This window comes from Chaetodon trifascialis, chromosome 7, assembly GCF_039877785.1.
Source record: "Chaetodon trifascialis isolate fChaTrf1 chromosome 7, fChaTrf1.hap1, whole genome shotgun sequence".
NCBI lineage: Eukaryota > Metazoa > Chordata > Actinopteri > Chaetodontiformes > Chaetodontidae > Chaetodon > Chaetodon trifascialis.
This window is the reverse complement of record NC_092062.1, coordinates 15,462,560-15,485,060: the sequence shown is the minus strand read 5'-3', so window position 1 is coordinate 15,485,060 and position 22,501 is coordinate 15,462,560. Positions and strand designations below refer to the sequence as shown.

Genomic DNA, 22,501 nt, shown 5'->3' with positions numbered 1-22,501 from the left:
AGTGTATTTAGCTAATCTTGACCCCTCTGTTAAAGAAACCATAAACTTCTATAGAATATGATATTGTATTTAGTCTTCTTTTAACTAGTCTGTATGTTTTAAATATGTCCCCATTAATGGGCTGAAAGGGGAACTCCACGAGTTTACACATCAAAGTCTGATTACAGGTGTTATGGAGTACTGCTGCATATGTGGAAATTGATGGAGTACTCTTTTAACACTAAAACTGTTAACATTTTATTTTAAGTTGTTTTGAATTTTTCTATGTGTATCTTGAGTGTAGGTACATGCCACCCCACCCAGCACCCTCACTAAAGTAAAAGATCAGCAGCAGCTTGAAAAGGAGGAAAATAAAGAGATGCGAGAAGAGGAAGGACCTTCGACCTCCAAACAGAGCGAGGCTTCTCGTGTTCGCATCTTTGAAGGCGGGTAAGAACTATGAGAGTGACAGTTTTAAAATGCACTACTTTTAATTCCAAATTCAGTATTTGTCAATAGTGGCTGTGCCTCATTGAACAAGTGATCTTTTCTTCTGTCACAAGCCAACACCCGATGACAGACAAACAACAACTATGGAGAGCTGTTGAAAGTGTACACAGAATTACAGTAACAGATGGGAGGCAGTGGAACCCGCAGGGACTTCATTTGTACCTGCAGCCAAGCTTTTTCCTGTTACTGCTGCCATGAGTGTCTGTGTTTAGAAGTGATAATTTGGAGAGATAGCTCTGTATGTTTGTGTGTGTGTGTGTGTGTGTGTGTGTGTGTGTGTGTGTGTGTGTGTGTGTGTGTGTGTGTGTGTGTGTTGTCACATTGTGGGGGCTTGTCTTCCTTATGGGGACAAAACACATATCCCCATAATGTAAATTAAAATTTCATTAAATTTTAGGATGAGAGCTCTGGGAGGACACAGGGTATGAATAAATTGTTTGTAACAGTATGAAGCAATCTGCAAGCAATCAGTATCATAGTCATGATTGTCGTGTTTTTGTTCGACATGTGCATATGTTTGTCTTCACACTTGTCTGCATTTGTACATTTAACTGCATTCACATATTTACATATTTGTGCTTTCCATATATATGAGTGATTTCTTCCTATGCAGCCTCTCTTCTTTCCCCAGTTTATTGTGTTTGGAGCTGAAAGAGTCTCCCCAGTAGGTGATTCTGTGCAGATCTGCTCACAGTGAGGAAATGGTAGACATAAGAATAAATGTGGCAGTACTGTAAAAAAAAAAAAAAAAAAAAAAAAAAGGAAGATGGAGGATAGAGGTAAAAGGTTCCCAATTAGTGAGAATTTCAAAACACACTGGTTTTCCTTTTGGTGGGATTGGAAAATACTTTGGAGAGATATTTAAGGAATGTTTTTTGCATTTGTTTGTGTGTGTGTGTGTGTGTGTGTGTGTGTGTGTGTGTGTGTGTGTGTGTGTGTGTGTGTGTGTGTGTGTGTGTGTGTGTGTGTGTGTGCATGAGTGTGTGTGTGTATCAACACTTGCACATTAAGTCCTGTGTCTCGTGTTAATGTGCACACAGATTGAGTGTGAAGGAGTTGTCTGCTTAACAGTAGATAAGGCAGTCATTACCAGTCTTTATCATTTGCAGCCACACATTACACACACTCAGGAAGTGTGTTTTCATCCATAAACAGCCTACAGTCTTCTATCTCCATCATACCACCCTCCTCCTTCTGTTCATGTTGCCAGTGCCACTCTGGCAGCTCTTACAGTTTTACTTACCTATGTATTATTTTCTCTTCATTCCCTCCCAACCTCCTCTGTGTCCTCTCTCTGTGTACCTGCAGCCCTTGATGTCCTGCTGTATTTTTTTCCTTGCATGCAAATAAGCACAGCTCTTGAACACAGCAGAATGTTTTGTACCCTGATTCTGTGAGACTCATTATCCCTATCTCCCTTTTGTCGACACATTGAAATCATGACTGTCTGCCACTTGTTTTATTCTGGAGAACAAGCAACACCTTTTTTATGAATATGCATCATGCAGCTTTGTTGACGTTCCACTTACTTGCACGATTTCATCCTGATCCAGTTTCAGAGTTCCCTTTAAGAAAGAGGGGTGCGGGGGTCTCTAGAGTTTATTAGTATCACACAGCTAAAGAAACGGATATTAGATCAAGGCAGCTCTCTCCTGAACAGCACATGTCTCAGCAATTAAGCAAGCATTGCTGTTTCTCCTTGGTGGCAGCAAAAGTCCGTGGAACATCAGCTTTAATCCCTCTTAGTGAGCACAAGCTGAACTGTCTCCGTCTGGATTCTGTTAAAACATGCAGATTGATTTCCATGGTGTAAGTGGTTGCAACACTCCAGATTTGTCATAACACTGTAACCACAATGGTGAAATGGACAGAGCCATTCCTTTGAGCAGAGTTTGCAGCATGTGTCCAAAGCATTAGTTATGTCAAACTCCTTTTTGGCCAAATAGTGACCTACGTATGTTTCAGTACTGGCAATACTGCCCTTTACTGTTATGCAGTTGTTGCCTCCTTGAAATTCAATGGTTTTATTAAGCACACCTTGGTTGAAATCGGACCGCTACAATACAAGCAGGGGCAGATTGTCGTTTGAGTTCATCGAGAGACGTGCTGCCGATTTAATGCTCAATGTGTGAAGTGCCACTCCTGCCTTGTTTTTCCTGAGATGTGGGTGGATATTTTTAGCAGTGGCAAGAAATGCATGCCAGTAAACAGTAGCCAGCTCCTGAATGAATACAACATAATACCACTGTTGAGACTATTTTACAGTTGTGTAACAATTTGTTATGATTTGCTGTTGCTGGTTCTGTTATACAACTGGGAGGATTCACAGCCTGGGTTCTTTTAGATGTGGTGCATATCCTGTAATTAAACATAGTCAGCACACATTGGATATTTACAATTCAAAATGGATTGTACATCTCTCGACGAGTAGTGAGAGCAGATGGAGTTTTTCATAGAGGACAATTCATTCAGATATAAAATGTCTGTGGTCCACTGTGTCCACAAATAGCCTTTTGGTAAACATCGAGATTGTGTATAAACAATGTTTTTATAGACTAGACCTAAATGTGTTGCTTGATTTTTATATATAGTGTCTATTTTAGGCCGTGGACCATAGCCAGGCTTCCCTTCCCTCTCTTTAGCTGCTGCTGTTGTTGGCAGGGCCACCCGATCGCAGCAGAATAGCTGGTATTCTCTGTGTGCCCGGGGTGTAGAGGGAATGGCCAAGGGACTCAGTGCTGCCGGGGTTTTGGTGGGGCTTCCCCGACCCGCCTCCATAAAGAAAGCCTTGTTGTTTCCCAGTTTCTCTTGTTTGTGCGTGTGTGTGTGTGTATGCTTGTGTGTGTTAGATGCAGATGTGTGCATGTGTTAGTGCTACATGCAAACCCTCATTCGCATTCATCATTTTTAATAAAGCTGCACTAATCAATGTTATTATGAAAACAATTGGGGAAATGGCTGTAATGTCAAAGGGGTCACTCATAGCTTTACAGCATCTTAGAGCATCTTTAAGCACACTGTTTTGTTTTTTCACCCTGCACATTCTCTCTAAACCCACTGTGTGTGCTAAACAAGCAGCTAGCGGTTGGACATAGTGAAGCATTTAACAGCTAAAAAGCCAGATGGATTCTAAGCAGTTGGTAGAGACCAAAATAAAGCTAAAAGGAGAGTGATTATGGATTTGCAAGATGTCCAGAAACATAACTCAAAATCAAGCCTGTGTTACTTCGTAACTGCTGAATGTGTTTTCCAACATTTCACTATTCACTATACACTATACACTATTTCAACTTTACACTTCACTATTTCACTTTCACTGTTATGCTGATGACATTCAGGTTTACCTCCCGATTATCCCCAATGCTCCAGCTGCACTGAATTCCCTCTTCAAGTGCCTAGAAGACATCGACCGATGGTTGACACAAAATTTTCTGCACTTGAACCAGTCTAAAATGGAATGTATTGTTTTTGGTACCTCTGATGTATTTGAAAATGTGATTAATAACTGCGATTCTTCTTCCTTTGCCTCTCTTTTTAAACCTGCTGTAAGGAATTTTGGAGTTATTTTGGACCCTGGTCTATGTTTTGACCAGCAGATTGACTCTGTAGTGAAGCTGAGTTTCTTCCAACTACGTCTTTTAACTAAAGTTAAGCCCTTCCTCAGCAGGAACGATCTTGAAATGGCTATCCATGCTTTTATCAGTTCTAGGTTAGATTACTGTAATTCCTTGTACTTCGGCATCAAGCAATCTTCTCTCTCTTGCCTTCAACTGGTACAAAATGCTGCAGCACGCCTTCTAACCAACACCCCCCGTTACAGTCACATCACTCCCGTTCTTCTTGCACTACATTGGCTCCCAGTTAAATTTAGGATCATTTTTAAATTGATAATGTTTGTTTTTAAAGCTATCCACGGTCTTGCTCCAGCGTATCTGACTGATTGTATAAAGCTTAGACGACACTGTAGAGCCCTCCGGTCCTCAGAACAGCCCCTGTTGGAGGTTCCTTTTTCTAATTTTAAACAGTGGGGGGATCGTGCCTTCTCGATTGCGGCCCCAAAATTGTGGAACTCCCTACCCCCTGAATTACATTTTATTAATGACTTGGCACTTTTTAAATCACATCTTAAAACTCATTTATTTAGACTGGCTTTTAATATTGAGTAACTTTTACCCTTTGACATGCATTTTTTGTTGTGTTTCTTGCTTTGTATCTTTTGTAATTTCCCTGTAAAGCACTTTGATCATCTGTCTGATGTTGTAAGATGCTATATAAATAAACTTTATTATTATTATTATTATTATTATTATTATATTAGTGATGTGTTGCCCTCAAGTGGCCAAAAAATCAACAAATGCAGCTTTTGAATGCAATTCATATAAAATCAGCTAAATATGAAATTCACTGTGAATGGTCAGTGAAGAAGTTTGGAATTTGTACATTCAGCTCCTAAATTGTACAAGAGTGAAATCAGTGTTGTTTGAAAGTAATCTTCATTATCGTTTTGTTTCTTTCTCCTCTCTTTCTTAGATATAAGTCCAATGAGGAATATGTTTACGTGAGAGGTCGCGGCAGGGGCAAGTACATATGTGGCGAGTGTGGCATCCGCTGCAAAAAGCCGAGCATGCTGAAAAAGCACATCCGAACGCACACTGATGTCCGTCCATACATTTGCAAACACTGCAACTTTGCCTTCAAAACCAAAGGTGAGGGGACAACTCACAAGTCACTTCAAACATGATCAGTATTGCTGTTGATTCCATTATATTATAGACATCTACTTTATGTCCAGTGATCACATTTTACCTCTATATCATCATGATTTTCCTTGCCCTCTATAAGTCAAAGGCTATTTTAATGTGCTATTCTTGTTCCTTCCCAGGGAACCTTACTAAACACATGAAGTCAAAGGCTCATGGGAAAAAATGCCAGGCAATGGGAGTATCTGAGTCATCACTGGACGAGCCGGAGAGCGAGGAAACAGGTACTTAAGAGGGGATGGAGAGGCATCTCACATATTTCTCATCCACTGTAGAGAAATATTGGTACACAGCTGGATGAACTTCTGCCTGTGAAGAATGGTAGCCGCTCAGCACTGACAGCTTATGCAACACAATGTTCTATTCTCCTCCCGTTGGCCTTGCATAAGAAATACGAAAAAATATAAGATAAATGAATGAAGAATACAGAGCATTTTGCCGTTTCCTGATGCAGCTGCAGCTGTCTGGAAAGTATACCTTGTTCTCAAGGATATGTTGCTGGCGTGTGACAATACACATTCCAACACTTTCGTCTGCCCCCCGTCAAAGCCACAAAGCAGCCTCAAAGCCAGCCACCTCGCAATCTCCTCCCTAACCTTCCTCTACTACCCCTCCCTTTGCCGTCTCTTTCTTGCTGACAGACTACACTCATCACAGCCAAGGACGCGCCATTTAAACCGCCTTTCCATTCACAAGGCTGATGAGATAGTTTGTGAATAGGGGCATGGTGCTATTCAATTAAATTCCGGTCTTTTCATCCTCAGTCTATTTATAACATGGGTTTGATGGGTTGTGGGTGAGGTTTGTCAGAAAGATACAGTACGCTGTCCTAACGCATTGTGCTTGTTCCTGAAAATTGTTCTGTTAAAGTGTTTTCATGTCTCCTAGCATGAGGATGTTTGTCACGACATCCAGTGCAGGAGTTTTAAAGTGCACATTATAGGGCAAAGGGCTGTAATTTAAAGGATGTGTGTGTTGTTCTGTGTCTGCAGAAACAGCAGGAAGCGATGAGCGTGTGTGTGGCTCTGAGGAACAGGAGGAACATCAGTTTTCTGACGTGGAGGAGTCTGAGGATGACGACGACAACGATGACGATGATGATGAGGAAGAGGAGTCTGCTTCCCATGAGGACCCACCATCCTCCTGTTCATCAGACACCCACCCATCAACAGGAGGGCATTCCAGCTGCAGTAGGCACTCCCTGCAGGGCACTCCTGAACCCGAACCCCTGGGCCCTGGTCCCAGCCCCAGTCAGGAGCCCTCCCCAAGGGGAGTTTGGCCCAGCAGGCGAGCTGCCTCTCCGGCCAGCAGAAGAGCGCTGTTCTCCCGGCGGGGCTGGAAGGCATCGCCAAGAGCTTTCTCCCCCAGCAGTGAGAGCTGTTCCCCCAGCCGCAGCCTCTCCCCACGTCTGGAGCTTTCCTCACCCGTCCACAGCCTCTCTCCCAGGACGGAGCTATCTTCGCCAAGCCGACATGTCTCACCCTCCCCTGAGAGAGGCCCTTCTCCCATCAGACCCCTTTCCCCTCTTCCTCCTCTTTCCCCCGGCTGCTACTGGTCATCCCAAGCCCGGACCCCTCCCTCACCTCTCGGGTTACAGCACAGGACCCCTGGATACCTGCCATGGGAGAGCCCAGGTACAAAGGGTAGTCATGTCAAACCGGTGAGTCTTTTTTTCAGTTTCGAGATCTGTGATTAGATTGAGAAACAGACAGAAACCACAGTGTATTTCCTCTGTGTTTTCCTCCTCTGAGTATCTCAGTGTACACTACTCTGTGTGCTGACAGAGCAAGTCCATGAAATGTATTGATGATGTTGTCGCTCCCCCTACAGGAGAAAAGTGGCACAGCAGCAGAAGGGCCAGCATTGACAGAAGCCAGCTTGTTTCCCCCCGCTTTCCGTCTTTCCACCTGTGAGAGTTATCCCGGCCACCAATCAGCAGACAACATCTTCAGCCATCTCCCCATGCACTCCCAACAAGCCAAGATCCCCTGCCTGATGATCCCCATCGGAGGGATCCAAATGGTACAGGCCAGACCAAGGTCCCACCCTACCACCCCCTCATCCCCAACGTCCCCCCCTACAGAGGGGACGTCACTGGCCAGGTTTGAATCATACTGGGGCGGGACCCCCAGAACTCAAGGGCTTAGGACTCCTGGAGACCAATGGTCAGAGCACCAGGCAGCAGGAACCAGCCAGCCAGGGAGGTGCGTTCTCAGCACAGCACTAACGTGTTCCAAACCGGAGTTGGAGACCACAGACTCAAAGCAATATGGCAGCTCACATAGCTCCACCCACACCCGCAGGTCTGCTACTGAGACCACCGAACGCTGCGCCAGAGACAGCCGTTCAAGAGCACCCCTCAGTCTAGCAGCCCCCGTAGCCTCGCGTGTCATTGGACAGCAACCAGAGGGGGAGGAGTCACCACAGCCCGGTGGCGAACGGGTGGTGGGAGGAGCTAAAGGAGACTCAGCCAGAACAGACCAGAGCACGTAACTGTGTCTACACCTTGATGCATCATGCATCCCATTTTGCTTTATTGGTTGCTACACTAGTCTTGTTTTTTTTTTATTGCTTTGTTTTTATACAGTTTTCAATACTATTGTTAACTTAAATGTTTGTTCTTGGGCAATATTCAGGTTTGTTATAAAAATGCACTTTTTTCTTTGTAAAAATAATGTCTATCTATATATATAAAATATATATATATAAATATATCCCTCCTGTATCTCTATTGATACTGGTAATCTTAATGTCTCTTCAAATATATGTAAAAGGAATATGAATAAATTTGTAAATGACCAAAATCTTTAATCAAAAATAATTCCATTTTTGTTTGTCCGAATTTTGTCCAGTATTACTCAAATTGTAGTTACTTGTGCCTTTTCTGTCCAGGTTTGTGTTTTGAGATGTACAGTACAGATAGACAAAGAGAAGGCTGTGAAATTTTATATCTGCTTTTTTTGTGTCATTCAGGAGGGTTAATATTTGGTGTTTTGATTGTTTCTGTTCCATTGCTTTAATGCCAGGGTAACAGAGAGTCGCATCGTGGAGATATTGAAGGAGCAGCAGAAACGTGTCAAAGGAATTGCACTGAAGTTCTATTTTTTATTACAAAAGATTTTAGATTAGAATATATCTCTGTACAGGGAAGAGCGCTCCTTATTTATTATTTGATGACAATGATCATTGTTTCAAAGTTGTTGTTTTTTTGTTTTTTTTTTTACTTTTTTTTATTGGAAAAAGGATTTTTTTTGTTACATCTGTGTCTTTTTCATGATGTTCTCGTGACTTGAATTGGTGACAGAGATAAGGGATTGAGTTTGGCTGGTACCGGAGGAATAAGTGCCCTGCAGATTTCACACACAGCAAAATTTCTAGTCATTGAAGAAATAAAAAATGCACCAGACTCCCTTGAGGTTGTGCTTTCTTTCCATTTTGCCATGTTTACAGTTTCATGCTTTTGGTCCAATAGAATTTGTGCCATAATTTCTTTTAATTACGGCGTGGGAGTTTAAGGACAAAACTGTTTGTTTAATGATTTCCTCGTGTTATCAAGGAGATTGGATCGGTTCAGTGAAGTTGGAAACAGGACAAAGAAAACATCAAAACCACATCATAAATATCTACAACAAGGGTTCAATTGAATGGATCAGATGTGGTTATCTCTGAGAAGAAGATAAGACAGTCATTTCTTTGGATTACTTATACTCTGAGGTAGAACTTCCTGTGACACTTCCCTGTGGTGCAACTCTTGCTTGCATGTGGTTGTTAGTGGTGCTTTGTCATGAGCTTTGTGGCATTTTGTGGTCTTGACCTCTACTTCAGTAGCAGTTTGCGATAAGTTTGATTGTACTTTTCATCCCCATGTGATGATTTTGGTATTTAGTAGCCACAACCTTTTTCCATGTGTGTTCTCCCTTTGGAAGTTGTTTTCCTTCTTCCCTCTTCATTGTTGAAGGTTAGATTTTTAAAAGGATATTAGATGCATGAGATGGCGAAAAGAATATTGAGCCAGAGATGCAATCACATGGCGTAGATTCTCAAATTGGAGTCTGCTGCAGAGACTGAACACAGAAGGTGTGGAGAGCTCTGTCTGACACACTGTGCTCAGTTGGGATAAGATTTAGTGATTTCATACTCACCTATTCAACTATTCTATGACTCTATGTGCCCTGTATGGAAGAATCTGCTTATATAATGCTTCTCCACTCATTTATTTAGGTGTTTCCTTTAATTTGTCACCTGTCAGTATATAACAACAGTTATGTAGCAAACACATTTAAGCCCACAATTGTCAGTCTATGAAGCTTTTCTCTTTTGAGGGCAGAGTTTTAGTTGTACCACTAGATGTCCTTACTAAATCACCAACCCTCAGGTATCCATGAAAATCTTTTTATGTTCCATGCAGCTCATACCTTTAAAAAAAAAAAAAAATTGGCTTAGTTCTTTGGTTTTAGTTCTTTATTGGGGTCAAGAGGGTGAACACACACCTTTTAGAAGAAATTCACCTTATCAACTCTGAACCCACTTGAATTTTATTAACGTAATAAAAAATAAATTCTGAACTATGGTTGGCTATGTGGGTCAACTGTGGATTCATTTTGCAAGTACGAGCTGGAAACAGTTCTGAAAGCGCCCATTTTTATCATGTGCACAGACATACATTTACCTCTTCCAAAGGCTGATTTTGATTCTACAAATTATTAACCCCCCCGCCATTCTCTGTATCAACTGACTTATCTATTTTAGGCACTCCTGGCACATGCAACTCCAGGAGCATAAAACAATATACACATACAAAACAATATTCCCATAAATGTCTGAGCAGTGTTTCCATTCACTCTCACTGGTGCACCACAATGTTTAACAGCACAGCAAGACTTGGATTACGTAAAGCTGACTCCAGCACAGCCGGCCAGTGTGTTGACAAGAAGCCAAAGATGTTTGCTGCTGGGACTTGACATTCCACAGAAAATGTTAGAAAACAGGCAACAGGGAGGCACTTGTATTTTTAGACATCTATATCAAAAAAATAGTTTCAAGGCAATGGCAGTTCCTCCTCTTTAAAAGCCCCGCACATGCAGATGACACAGAGCTAAAGGGGTCAGAGATAGACAATGTGTCAAAGGAGTGAACTGAGGAGGTAAAGTTGCTAATTAAAAATAAACACCTGCTTCCAGGACAGAAGCTGGCGAAGACAGTGGGGTGTGGCTGAATAAAACTAGACTCTCTGGCTTTCCCCTGACTTGCATCACTTCTATTCACTATCTGCATTTCAGGGATGGGACTGCTGAATGTGACTTCAGAGAGGCGCACATCTGTGCTCCTGAGGGAGCTGAACTTGTAACCTTGGGAGCAGGAATGTGTTGAAAAAATCTACATTATCTTGATGGAGTGTGGCAATCTCATCACCATGTCACACATTCCACAAATGTGTGAGGAAAATGCTGTCTCCTCCCCACCTCAGGTCTGTCAGATTATGTATCAGACACAAGCATATTCTCACTGACTCAGTAACAGCTGTTCTTCTGAGAGGGTTCTGAAACAGACTGTGGTGAAATAAAAGTGGAGGCACAACTATATTAATGTGTTTTGAAAGTATATACAATTGTATAGTGTAAAAAAGCATTTCCTATACAAACTGTCCTATGTTCTGTCCTCCCACTTGCCCTCTTCTGATTCTAATTTGCCCTCCTCTGCTTTCATTGGCACGTGTTGTTGTGCTCTGAACATGCCCACTGCACAGAGGACAAGTACTGTCTGCTCTCTGCTGTGTTCTATAAGTCCAGGTGTCACGTTTCATGAAAAGTGGATTATAAGCCCTATTAAATAAACACTATTCACACAAGGATTATGCCAAACGAATATGAAGAAACTGTATTTGTATCTGCCCCTATAGCAATAGCTACTGAACAAACAAAACTGACTATCTAAGGTGCTTATTACCCATCTGTCTTTGAATCTACGTTCTTCTCAAACACACAGCCTGCTTCACATGCTCTCACGTTTCCATTGAACTTAATTAATCTAAGATTAAAGTGTCAACAAAATTTCTACTCCAAATTTTCATACTCATGAGTCCATTTCCTGATCAGACAAGTGAAAATAATGTCCACACTCCTAATCCGAGCAGGCATTTACTGTATTTACATGAGCGAAAGCCGAAACCATTTGGCTATCTGCATGTTTCTGGCACGCTTGACCTGCCCACTGGGCACCATGTGGGTGGGATATGACTAGGAGCATACAGTATAGTGCCTGTGGGCAGGGAAGAGCAGCCTGCTTATCTGTATGTGGGCCTTCACCAGCCATCATGGAGGCATCATTTCAGTCAAATGTAACGGTGGAATTTCTTTTAACAGTTACACTTGCATTAACTGGTTTTTTTTTTTGTTTTTTTTGGTGGCAAGTAATAATCTATCATAATCTTATAAATTGATGTCTAACTGCTTTGCAAACAGTTGCTTATTTATACATTCAAGCAAAATCATTATTTATTTGGAGTCGTGTTTCTGAACATCTAGTGAATGTGAGTCTAATATTCACTCTCTTTTAGCTCTCTTTTTGGTCTCTACCAGCACCTGAGGGAAGTTTCTGGCTGCTTTGATGCTCAAAACACTCCTATGTTCACCACCTACAGGCAGGTAGTGTACAGTGGGTTTTAGAGGCTTTTCACAGAAAACAGAGGCCTGCTGTGGCCAAAAACCATATCATGAGGGCGGTGACAGTGAACCAAAAACAGTTTTAGGCCTAAACAAGTAGCTGAAACTTGTTATAAAGGTCAGTGAAGTGGGCCAGTGGGTGATAATTCTGTAAGTTCATCACAAAGAGCGGCAAATGAAGCTCTAGCAGAAAGCTTTTACTTAGACTATAAAGACTTTCTGATAAGACTTAATTATCGCATATCATCTCTCACAATAAACAGTTATCTTTACTTCATTCGCTTGAACATCGTTATCAGTTGTCATTTGATACATTATAGTTATTGTTACAAAATATTGGCTATAGCTGCTTTTAAGTATGCAGTGTAAATTTCGCAGAGGATTTCAGGGTTTGGATATCAGAGATTAACCTTTATTTTATTATGTTCCAGTAGAGAAGCCCAATTTAAAATGTCTCCATAGCATATCACTGCATCTCCCCTGTTATCTCTTCCCACATGTGTTCCCAGTGAGCACTGTTGGGATCCATTGTCATGGCCATCATCCATCACTTTTCATATTCATATCATCCATCAGCTTCTATCCCTCTACCCTGGCACATTAGGCAATCCCTCTAAGCCTTCCTCCGACCTCATGTCTTTTTCCATCTCACTCTTCCTCCCCCTCAAACCTCTTGTATAGCTAGAGGAAAAATTCCTCATTCAAAGGCAAACTGCAGACTTGAATGTCACTCAACAGCTGGCAGCGGTGTCACGGAGAGGCTACAAAGCATCAGGTATTCCTGGAATGTGTCACAGGTTTGAACACCCTGGGGTCGTACACTGCGGCTCCATGACAAGCAGCTGTGGGTGGAGCTTTTACCATGACATCACATGAGGGAGAGGAGAGAAGCGGTATAAGAGGGCTCAGACACCTGCAGACAAGCAGCAGCAGCAGAACATACAACACAGCTGTAACTGTACGGATACAGCCGCTCAGCAGAGCTTCATCCATCTGCTATCAACTATGGCGACTAACACCAGCGTTCTTCTTCTCATTACTCTTTGGGCTTCCATGCAGAATGGTGAGCTTATTGATTGATTTTTTTAAATTAAAGCTTATTGAGTGGTTTGTGCATGACATTAGATTTAACTTCATGAGCGCTTACATCAACCGAAGCACCTTCTCAGTTACAGTAGAAGAGAGAATGTTAAAAAACATGTGTGTTTTCATTGGCAGTGTAGACTGTGACTCACATACTGTATGTACACTGGCTTTAATCTCAGTCACTCTATCCACAAAGCAGCAACAGCCATCACTGTATATTGGTGCACCCACATGTTTTGGCAAGCCCAGAAACACAGAACACATAAAAGAAACCATTTATCACACAAAAGCTGTCCATTTTATCTGAAGGAGATTTTTACTGCTGCTAAATGTTGACATGTAGTTTGTGCTGGATTCCTTTAAATATTTGAGTAGAAGCACTGCAGTGTTTTTCTTTATTTCATGCAGGGTTTTTTTTATCAAAAACAATTCAAGAAGAAGAAGATTGTTTTCAGCCTATTAGATTGTTGCCTATCCATGACCTTAGCATGAAAAATGCCAAGTAATTCATGCATTCACATCCTGTAAATATGTCTATTTGTTCACTGAGTTTAGTAGAAAGTTGGTGAACAATGGTTGACAAGCTTTTCATGTTCTTGCATGCAAATTCTGTTCATAATAGATGAGTGATGTAATGTATCCATCTGTTCAGTGTTTTGAAAAACAGTAAAAGGGTTAAGGCAGAGGCAGGGCCACTGACAGTTGGTTTGGCTGGAGCCGATGCTGTGTTTGGATCTTTGTCACTGAATGGCTCTTTGCCACGACTAGGTTTGGGTCTTCCAGTGGTGAAACAGCTGGAAGTGGAGTCCAGTGACAGTGTCCCAACACAGAGGGAGAGGACCAAGCGCTGTGCCTGCAGCAGTCCACTGGACTCTGAGTGCCACTACTTCTGCCACCTGGACATCATCTGGGTCAATACTCCCAGGTGAGCATGACAAGACAGACACAAACAAGTTTGGACACACATGCTGCAAACTTATTACAGGTATCGTGATTGGATGGATTAAAAACACAACATAAAATCAGTGCATTATCACTTGGATTGTCACTGTGTAATCAAATGGGCAGTGGCGCGAGAAGTATCAAAGAGCAAAGTCTGCAGAATGTTCATGCCACACTCGTGGCACTGAGTCTCTCTCTCTTTCTCTCTGCAGTAAGACGACAATTTATGGTCTAGGCAGCGCCCTGTCCAGGCGCAAAAGGTCCACTGGCCGCTGCACCTGCGCCAACCCTGATGATCAAACTTGCACCAACTTCTGCCTTCACAGGTGAGTCAAGTGTCCCAAACAGCCCACGTGAGGATTTTAACCCACATTTGTGTTTCCGTCAAAGATTCCTTAGTTGTAAAGGCAGGTATTATTATCCTCTGTGTAGGACAAGGAGTGGTGCAGTGTCAGGGAACACTCATTTCACTGCAATGCTATCATTAGCCTGAATGTGTTGCTACTGTGTTCCGTAAGTCCTGCTTGTCCGAGGGTGTGATCGTCAAATAACACGGCTGAGGCCTGAAGGAGCAGATTAATCTCAGGCTGCTGCACAAAGCTTGTTTTGGCTCTGAGGTTCGAGGAGTGAAGCATGTAGGAGTTTAGAAGCAATTAAAAGCTAAGTCGAGAATTCACGTTTCCTAGAAAAGCCAAACAAATAATGCCACCACCTAGAAACAGCGGAGACGATGAGTGACAGGCCGAGACAGGAAGCGTCATGTGAAGTTGCAAGGCCTCGTGTTTCGACAATGATGTTGCACTTTTGTTTTCTTGTGACAGAAACTGTTTAGTGAGCCTGTAAAGATAACAGTTTTTTTTTTTTTTTTTAAGTTACTAGGTGTGTAAAAGAGAGATAGGGTTGAATGATTAAACTACAGCAATATCAATAAACCATTTAAAGTGAGAACCTACAATTCAGGGTGAGTCTGTCTTTCAAATGTAATGTTCATTTATCATAACTATAATGTTCCTTCTTGTATGCAGCCCTGAAATCACCTCCCCAAAGAGATCTGTAAAGAGACGTCAACTCAACTTACTCAGCATCCTGAGGTGAGTTTTGAATGACAAGGCTACCTAAACTTTGCTTAGAATTTGATCAGATTTTGAATCATCTAACTGACGTTTTGTCCCTCAGAGCTGTGGCCAGCAGATCCAAGAGAGCTCTGGATGCGCCTGATTCAGACAAGGCTCAGAGGAAGAATACTCCCTAAAAACAACGTGGCTGTTGAGGCAGCAAGAGTTGAGAGAAAGAGAGCAGCGAGCACCTGAACAAATGACACTCCTTTGATAGAGAGGGGGGAAATAAAGGGCTTCTGAAAGGGCGGACGGAGGAAGGCCAAAGCGCCACAAAGATGTCTGTTCATGCCCGGGAAAAGAGGGTGAAAAACGTGACAGTGTTCTGCAAACACAACATGGAGACAGATGTGGAGGATCAGCATTGAAAGGAGCCACTGTCAGGCTGGAGAATGCTGCGCCTGTGGTCATGTTTGACTCTGTCGGAGCTGGAGCAGTGACCCTCTGTCACTGTACAGGCAGGCCAGGCCAGCACTGACACAGATGGATGTAACAGAGGAAAAGGATCATGCATACTGTGCATACATGTACAGGAATTCCTGACAAATATGACGTGTGTATTCATTACTTACATGTACTTTCTTTCTTTTCTGGATCAACAGATTTATCAAATTACAACTTGTAAATTAACTTATGTTATGACCTAGTTCATGGAAAAACGTTATGTATGACACTAAAAATTATGTGTGAAGGATTATTGTGTGCAAAAGTGTAAAGTAAATAAATTAGAATGAAATCAAGCCTGCGTCATTCTTTATTATCTGTCTCTTTAAGTTTCTAAGATAAATTTAGTCTAAACAAACTGAAAAATTGACCCTCATCTTGTTTAATCTCTTATTTATGGCCTTCTCCGCTTGCCTAAGGAAAGCGCACTGTGTAAATAAAGGGATTACTGTAAGGAAACTAAACATGAAAAATCATTTTGAGAGAAAATAAATGCTTTTAGATGGCATTAGATGTGTGCTTCAATTGTGTGTTAAGCAAACACAATTCTGAGTTCAAAGGGGAGGCAGAGATGGATGGATGGTGCAGGAATTCATTGCTCACATACATAAGTTATTTGATATTCAAAGGCAGCACAGCCTGTGTTATCATAAGGATCTGTGGAAAGAATGCAGCATTTTGTAACTTTGCTGAGGGGGTGAGAGGGAGGTACAAAATGCCCTGTCACCCCGTGTTCCTCTCTGACAGCTTGTACTGTACATACTGTCCACGCACACCTGAATATGCAAGAAGGCAGACAAGGGCTCAAGTCTCAGAAAACAATCCCAGGAGAAGATTCATCTGTCATCTAATGAATAAAGCGGCGGCTGACTGACCTGCTTTTGTTGTTTGATCAAATAACGCTATCAAATAACTTAACGTAGCTCTGATTTCAGCAGTAGGTTTTCAGATTTGATTGCATTTTATTTCATTCTTGTCATATTTCTCCAACTTTTTTCTGGACAGACACCCTGCAGCCATCTTTTCCAGACAGGCCTGAGCAAAACCACAGCCTGGCTCAAGACATAGCACACATAGGCTGCCTGCCTCCACAGTGCAACAGTGGACACCATCAGGCACAGTTATGCAACACTAATGCTTCTCACTTTTGCACATTTGTTCAAACTGATAAATGTATGCAAGGTCAGAGTTGCATGCTCGACCTGATGTTCAACAAAGATTTTATATAAAGAGGCCTAGAATAGCTTTGCATGCTTTAATGTTCAAAAAAACTATTTTTCCCCTCATATCCATTGCTGCTGCACCGCTTTTCTCTCTCTGTTTGAAATGCTCCATTTGAGCTGCAACCCTCCTTAAAGCCCTTAAAGCCCAGTCTGCTCTGATTGGTCAGTTCACATAGGCCTGAGCAGTGTTTCCAGTCAGCTCCACTGGTGTTTTTATCTTCAAGCTAGCTGTACTTCTAGCATGAATATCCCCACAGTAATTGCATCTAAAGTAAAAACTTTATATAATGGTCTTTGGCCTAAATAAGCTAGTTGCTGGGTGTTAGTCAAAAATGCACAATGCTGCAAAACCAACTGATTTCTGCAGTATGGCCGTTTCTTTTTCACATACAGCTTTAGCTTTACCTTCCGAGGATGTTTTTCCAGTACATTTACATACATCAGCAACACATGCAAGCATACAGGTGAGGATCCTGGAGCAGAACTGGCTTCATTTAACAAGACAGCTAACGCTAACTGAGCTAGCACTACAGTATAAACACAAAAACAGCAACATGAAAAACCAGTTACCAGCATCAAACCTCCTACTCTCATTATTTAGTTGGCTTCAAATGAGACTAAATGTTCATACAGTTTCTTTTAACTATGCCTCATTATTACAGAATTAGTCCAACATCACTCCCAGTCTGTGGAAATAGCCACAATAGCTGTGCAACATGCTAGCACAAAGATTAATAGGCTAAAAAAAAAAAAAAAAAAAAAAAAAAAAAAAAAGCAAGCTAAAACTTACAGCTTCCAACTTTGAAGTTGCATCATGGACAGCTGGCATCGATGTATCCTTGAGCTCATGCAGTTATCGGTACTCAATGACAAAACAGTCCAGATGAGTAACATTAAAATGCAGATACAGCTTTTTGGTTAACATGAGCACATTTCCATCACATTTCCGTTAAAATAAAGTTAATCCACTGCGTCTATCTTGAGATGGTGGGATTAGTTGACGTTGGCTCTTGCAGCCAACAACAAATAAATTGGCTGCTTTGCTCATAGCACCACCTTCCTCAGCTTCCTACAGCCAGCACAGACAGTGAGGTGGGTGGGACGGTCACCTAAGCCGAGGATGGTCACAGCTGGAGGCGGTGCTGTACATATTGACATAGACAAGTAACAGAAGAATAGGCTGGACTACTGTCGAGGCATTTTAGGGAGTGCTCTCTGTGGGAGAGAATAGCTCCCTTTGGCCTGGACTTTGGGCTTTGCAACTGATGTTTTATATGTAGAAAAAAGCAATATAATACCCACTAAAGGGACACATTAAAGGAAGGGGGAAAATCCAAAAAGCATAATATGGCCTCTTTATTGACATTTGCAAACCTTTCTGTGCCTCATGTAAGCATCATTTTTATATAATTTTTCCTTTAAGGCTTTTTTAAAATCTCCATTTGAGACTTTTTTTGTTTTTGCTTGTCCCTTGCTTTTATAATCTTTTATCTGTCTGTCAACGTTCTCAGTATCACTTGGCCACTATCCGTGTCATTGTCTCTTCACTGTTCTTGACATTATTTCAACTCTCAGGGTTTAAATGGTTGTCTGTGTTCTAAACACAGAAAAACAGGAAACATTATAAAACACTCATGTTGGTCTAAAAAAGAGAGGAGAAATGGCGGGAAGCAGCAGGCCGGTCTCAGGTCAATCACAGGAAATCATAAGAGGCCATTGGGAGTTGCAGATATGGTGAGTCATTTTATTTAACTTGAGGCACTGATTGGGCTGTAAAGAGATAATGATTATATTAAAAAAACAGACAGATGCTCATTAATGGTTAACTGATACAATCATGATAAAATAGGACTCTCACTGTGTCAGCTGGGCATTGGAAAACCACCAGACTGCCTCAGAGGCAAAACTCTGTCCATGGTGCTGGAACAGGAGAGACTCACGTGAACAACTGTTCCCACCATGCACACAGGAAAATCACTGTTTTCCATTTAAACTTTGAGTGTAAAGTTGTGTCTTCTGCAAATTTCAGTCCTGTCTGTTAAACTTCTGAAGCTCGTAGACAACAGAACTGTAATCAGTCTCATCCAGTGTGTAGGATTTAGTGGCAACTAGTGGTGAGGTTGCAGATTACAACCAGCTGAGTACCCATTGCCTTGCTGTCCCTCCTCCTCTAAGCTCATAGTGGAACGCTAAAACCATAGAAAATGTGAAAGACAACTCCTGTGTCAAGGGAATGATGTTTTGTCATCAATGCTAGTGCTCTAAGCCAAAGTTAGCAATTTTGGTCGACAACTCAATAACTTGATGGACCTCAGGGGACAGATAAAGTGATCTACCTCAACTGCAAAGCATTTTTATGTTAAACAGCATTATGAGACCAATTACAGATCCTCTAACAAGTTTCCTCTGCGCCCCTCAGTCCTATGCTGGCTCCCTAAACTGGGTCTCAGTCCTCGAGACTTTGAGAAACCCCGACTTACTCTTAAATGGAGCAAAGGCTAGTGTAATTAGTTACACTTGTTCTCTTCCCTCCAACATTAGAGTCCCACATTAAACTGTATGTACAGTCGGCTTCACACGGCAGATCTAACCACTGCATCCACTTCAGCCAACAGGAAATAGGAAGTTCCTCTTCCCCAAACAAACAAACTCTCACCTTTTCTCCTGCTCTTTTCTGCTTCATAAGTGCCTCTCTTTGCCATTGTCTGAAGAACTCAGTCACCCCACAACTCTCTTGGGGCTCAGGCCGTTGTGTTGTGTCTGGCATTGTGTTACTTGGCTCCTTTAGCTGCTTTAAATCTACATTACGTGACTGTAGAGTTGATCTATGAGGGCTGAAGGTTAAAAGGTATTGTTATAATGTTGTAAAAGGAAAAACAAAAAAACTGATGAGAAAAACAAGTTGGAAGAAAAAGGCTACATAAACCACAATACTGCTATCAGTACCTTCCTGTTTTTATTAATTTCATGCTTACATCAAAGGATTACATGATTGAATAGTTCGTTAATTCAACTGTATTTAGGATGGTGATTAAAATTAAAATTCTGTCATCCTTGATTCGATTCCACCTCTCAACTGCACACAATCAAAGATTTGTCTAAAATTGCTGTAAAACTTATAATAAAAAAAAATAAATGGCAAACGATAATAATAGAGATCATTTCTGTTTGTCCAAATGACACAAAACAATCCTGTCATGGACTCTGTGGCTTCAGGCAGTCACATAAGCAGATATTCAAAGCCATATTTTTTTTTTCTTTTTTTTTTTTCAGATTTTTTCCTAAAAGGAGCAGATCATTAATCTTTTCTTACTAAATACTGTTAACTTTACATTCTGGGCTTGAAGAAATATTAAGTCAGTTCAAATTTTGATTGATAACATATCTGGGATATATAGGTCAAATCTTCCACTGCAGGCACACCATGTTCCAGGAGAAGGTATGTACTCGCTAAAGTTGGAAAGTTCTCTACCACCAGTATCAGTTTTGTGGTTCCTAATATTAACACAGAGGTTTCACCTGGCAGCACTCCAACTATCGGTTATGGAACTGATATATTTGTGGTTCAGAGTTCATACATGTGAAACTCGCCCAGAAGCTGTGAACCAGTGTTGCATTAGCAACATCTGGGAATATAGATATGTCATGCTTGTGTGTATATTTTTCCCGAAGTTTTCAAGTCTACGTGGTCTTGTTGGCATCTGTTGCCCAAAATCCCCGTGAAGTGTGGCAGAGTGATGCTCTTATGTTGTGGTATGCATCATCTCATTTATTCATAATGTGAACATGATGCAGTTGAATTGCACTAAATCCTCTAAATGACTCATATATCAGCACTGACCTCTGTGGTATATTTCGCTTCACATCACATTAGATACAACCCATACCGATTCAACACACTCAGTAAACATTCCTTAAATGCTTTCTGTGTTCTCATTTACCCAAAAGGCATTTTCTTCGTCACAGCGAGCCAGCATTGATCATGATTGGTAACAGCATGTTCCCACTCTTAGAATAGTCCTCTGTATCATTCATGCTTTCAGCTGAATGAACTGAGAGAAAGTTCAGCAATAAATCAAGAAAATGATGCGCATAAGTTAAAAGAATTGCTTTAGAATCCTAAATAAAGTGGCTTTAAGATGCACTTTGTCCTCCTCTTGTTCATCATGAGTCATAATTTGAATGACTTGACATTCATGAGTATTTGTTAGCTTCATAAGCGCCCATTCATCAGTAACTTGTCAAAGCAGAGACTGAAATCTGCTGTTGAACAACCCTGATGGAGCCAGTGGTCAAATATTCCACAGCTGTTCCCCAAGAATGTGCAGTGAAGCAACAGCCCAGCGTCTCAGCCACCCACACACACACACACACATGCTCACACACACACAAACTGTATACACATGCACACAACCGTTGCTGGAGCTTTACAGTCGAGGCGTTATCCAAAAAGAAAGCGGATCCTTAAAAACAGAACAGAACACAGGTGTGTGTTTCACCTTCTACTGTGCATTGCAATGATTCTTTACCACCAGGGCACAAGATCTTTTTTCTTTGTAGGCTGCGGCAGCTGCCTGTCCTGTCCATGTCAACATCTGAGCCCTTACAGGAACAATCCATACTGTGCAACACTGTGTGGTACCTTGCTGTTTTGCAAACTTGGCAGGAAACAAATGACTTACATAGTATAACAGAGCAAAGAGCAAAGGTTTATGTTGAGGGATGGATAATATAATCCTTTCCTCATTCACTTCCTTGATGAAGGGTTATGGAAGGGTCAGCAGTAATTCCAATGACAATTCCAGTGAGATTAAATTAAGAAATGTCAGTCCATGTTACAGGAATACAATAATATATCTGTCAGTGACAATAGCTTAAACATGTAGAACAAACTACAGATAAATAATGTGTCATACTAACATATAAAATATATTATATTTTTTATATTTATATTGTAACTGAAATGCAATTTCCCCTCCAGGGAACTAATAAAGGCATTCTGATTCTGATTCTGATTCTGATTCTGATTCTGATATTACGACAGTTCACTTGCACCACAATACCACAGCAGTACCACAGCATCAAGACAAGCACTAACATCTTATCTCAAATGCTGAGGATTGAGGAAATTATGGATCAGTTATCAGATGAACTCTTGAACCAGGAAGATTCCAGATGTGGATGTTGCTTCCTTTGTGGAAATATGTCACATCAAATGCTCTCAAGGATTTAACAAACAGACTTGATTGGTTTGGGTTTTCCCCTGGTGCATCAAAATATTCCCTTGGACTGCTGTGATATCTGCAAAAGCTTTAAATTATCCAGCTTTCAGTCTAATTCTTAGCATTTGATCTAGTCTTGAAAATATCATCTGAGGTTTCTAATTACATGGATATTCACACAGTAGTATTTGTGATGAAGTGCTACTCATACACACTTTGTACATTTTCAGGGTTAAATCTTACTCTCGGTGAAATCAGTGGAGATGCATGTTATCCCTGTAGTTGGCCAGTAGATGGCCTCAGGCTGCCATAAACTCACACTAAAACAGCTCTCTCAAACTCTCACATATCACATGTGAGTTAATGCTGCTCCTACAACATCAACAATAAAGCCATGAAACTAAAGCTGTAAGAAGTGTCACCTGATCTGATGACCACCAATTCAACACCTGCTGCTCTGATCTGCAGCTCTAGGAATAATGAGTGTCTGTAGATATAACAAATTTGTTGTCCATAAATCAATGGAATAGTTTGTTTGGTTTTAAGGATTTTCCCCTT

At 41.4% G+C, this 22,501-nt stretch overlaps 2 protein-coding genes across 4 annotated transcripts in view; both read left to right on the top strand.

Annotated features, from left to right (window-relative positions):
- LOC139333456 (transcription factor HIVEP3) overlaps positions 1-9,235 on the top strand; it is a 41,797-nt gene extending 32,562 nt beyond the window's left edge. For all 3 annotated transcript variants that reach the window (XM_070965872.1, XM_070965873.1, XM_070965874.1), the window contains 5 exons: positions 284-429; positions 5,020-5,195; positions 5,372-5,473; positions 6,242-6,909; positions 7,080-9,235. In XM_070965872.1, coding sequence (XP_070821973.1) covers positions 284-429; positions 5,020-5,195; positions 5,372-5,473; positions 6,242-6,909; positions 7,080-7,742 — 1,755 coding nt within the window. In that variant the 3' untranslated portion in view covers positions 7,743-9,235. The remainder of the gene's footprint in view (positions 1-283; positions 430-5,019; positions 5,196-5,371; positions 5,474-6,241; positions 6,910-7,079) is intronic.
- Positions 9,236-12,862: 3,627 nt separating this feature from the next.
- On the top strand, positions 12,863-15,792 carry LOC139333457 (endothelin-2). The gene is made up of 5 exons (XM_070965875.1): positions 12,863-12,974; positions 13,766-13,922; positions 14,152-14,265; positions 14,965-15,030; positions 15,116-15,792. The coding sequence occupies exons 1-5, from the start codon at positions 12,917-12,919 to the stop codon at positions 15,189-15,191; spliced, it is 471 nt and encodes a 156-aa protein (XP_070821976.1). The 5' UTR covers positions 12,863-12,916; the 3' UTR covers positions 15,192-15,792.
- The last annotated feature ends 6,709 nt before the right edge of the window (positions 15,793-22,501 follow it).

What these genes read in the sequence shown, in the direction of transcription:
- LOC139333457 (XM_070965875.1), top strand. Translation starts at nt 12,917, where the DNA reads ATGGCGACTAACACCAGCGTTCTTCTTCTCATTACTCTTTGGGCTTCC. An exon ending in ACCAACTTCTGCCTTCACAG is followed by an intron (nt 14,266 to 14,964) that starts GTGAGTCAAGTG and finishes TCTTGTATGCAG; the next exon opens with CCCTGAAATCACCTCCCCAA. An exon ending in AACTTACTCAGCATCCTGAG is followed by an intron (nt 15,031 to 15,115) that starts GTGAGTTTTGAA and finishes TTTGTCCCTCAG; the next exon opens with AGCTGTGGCCAGCAGATCCA.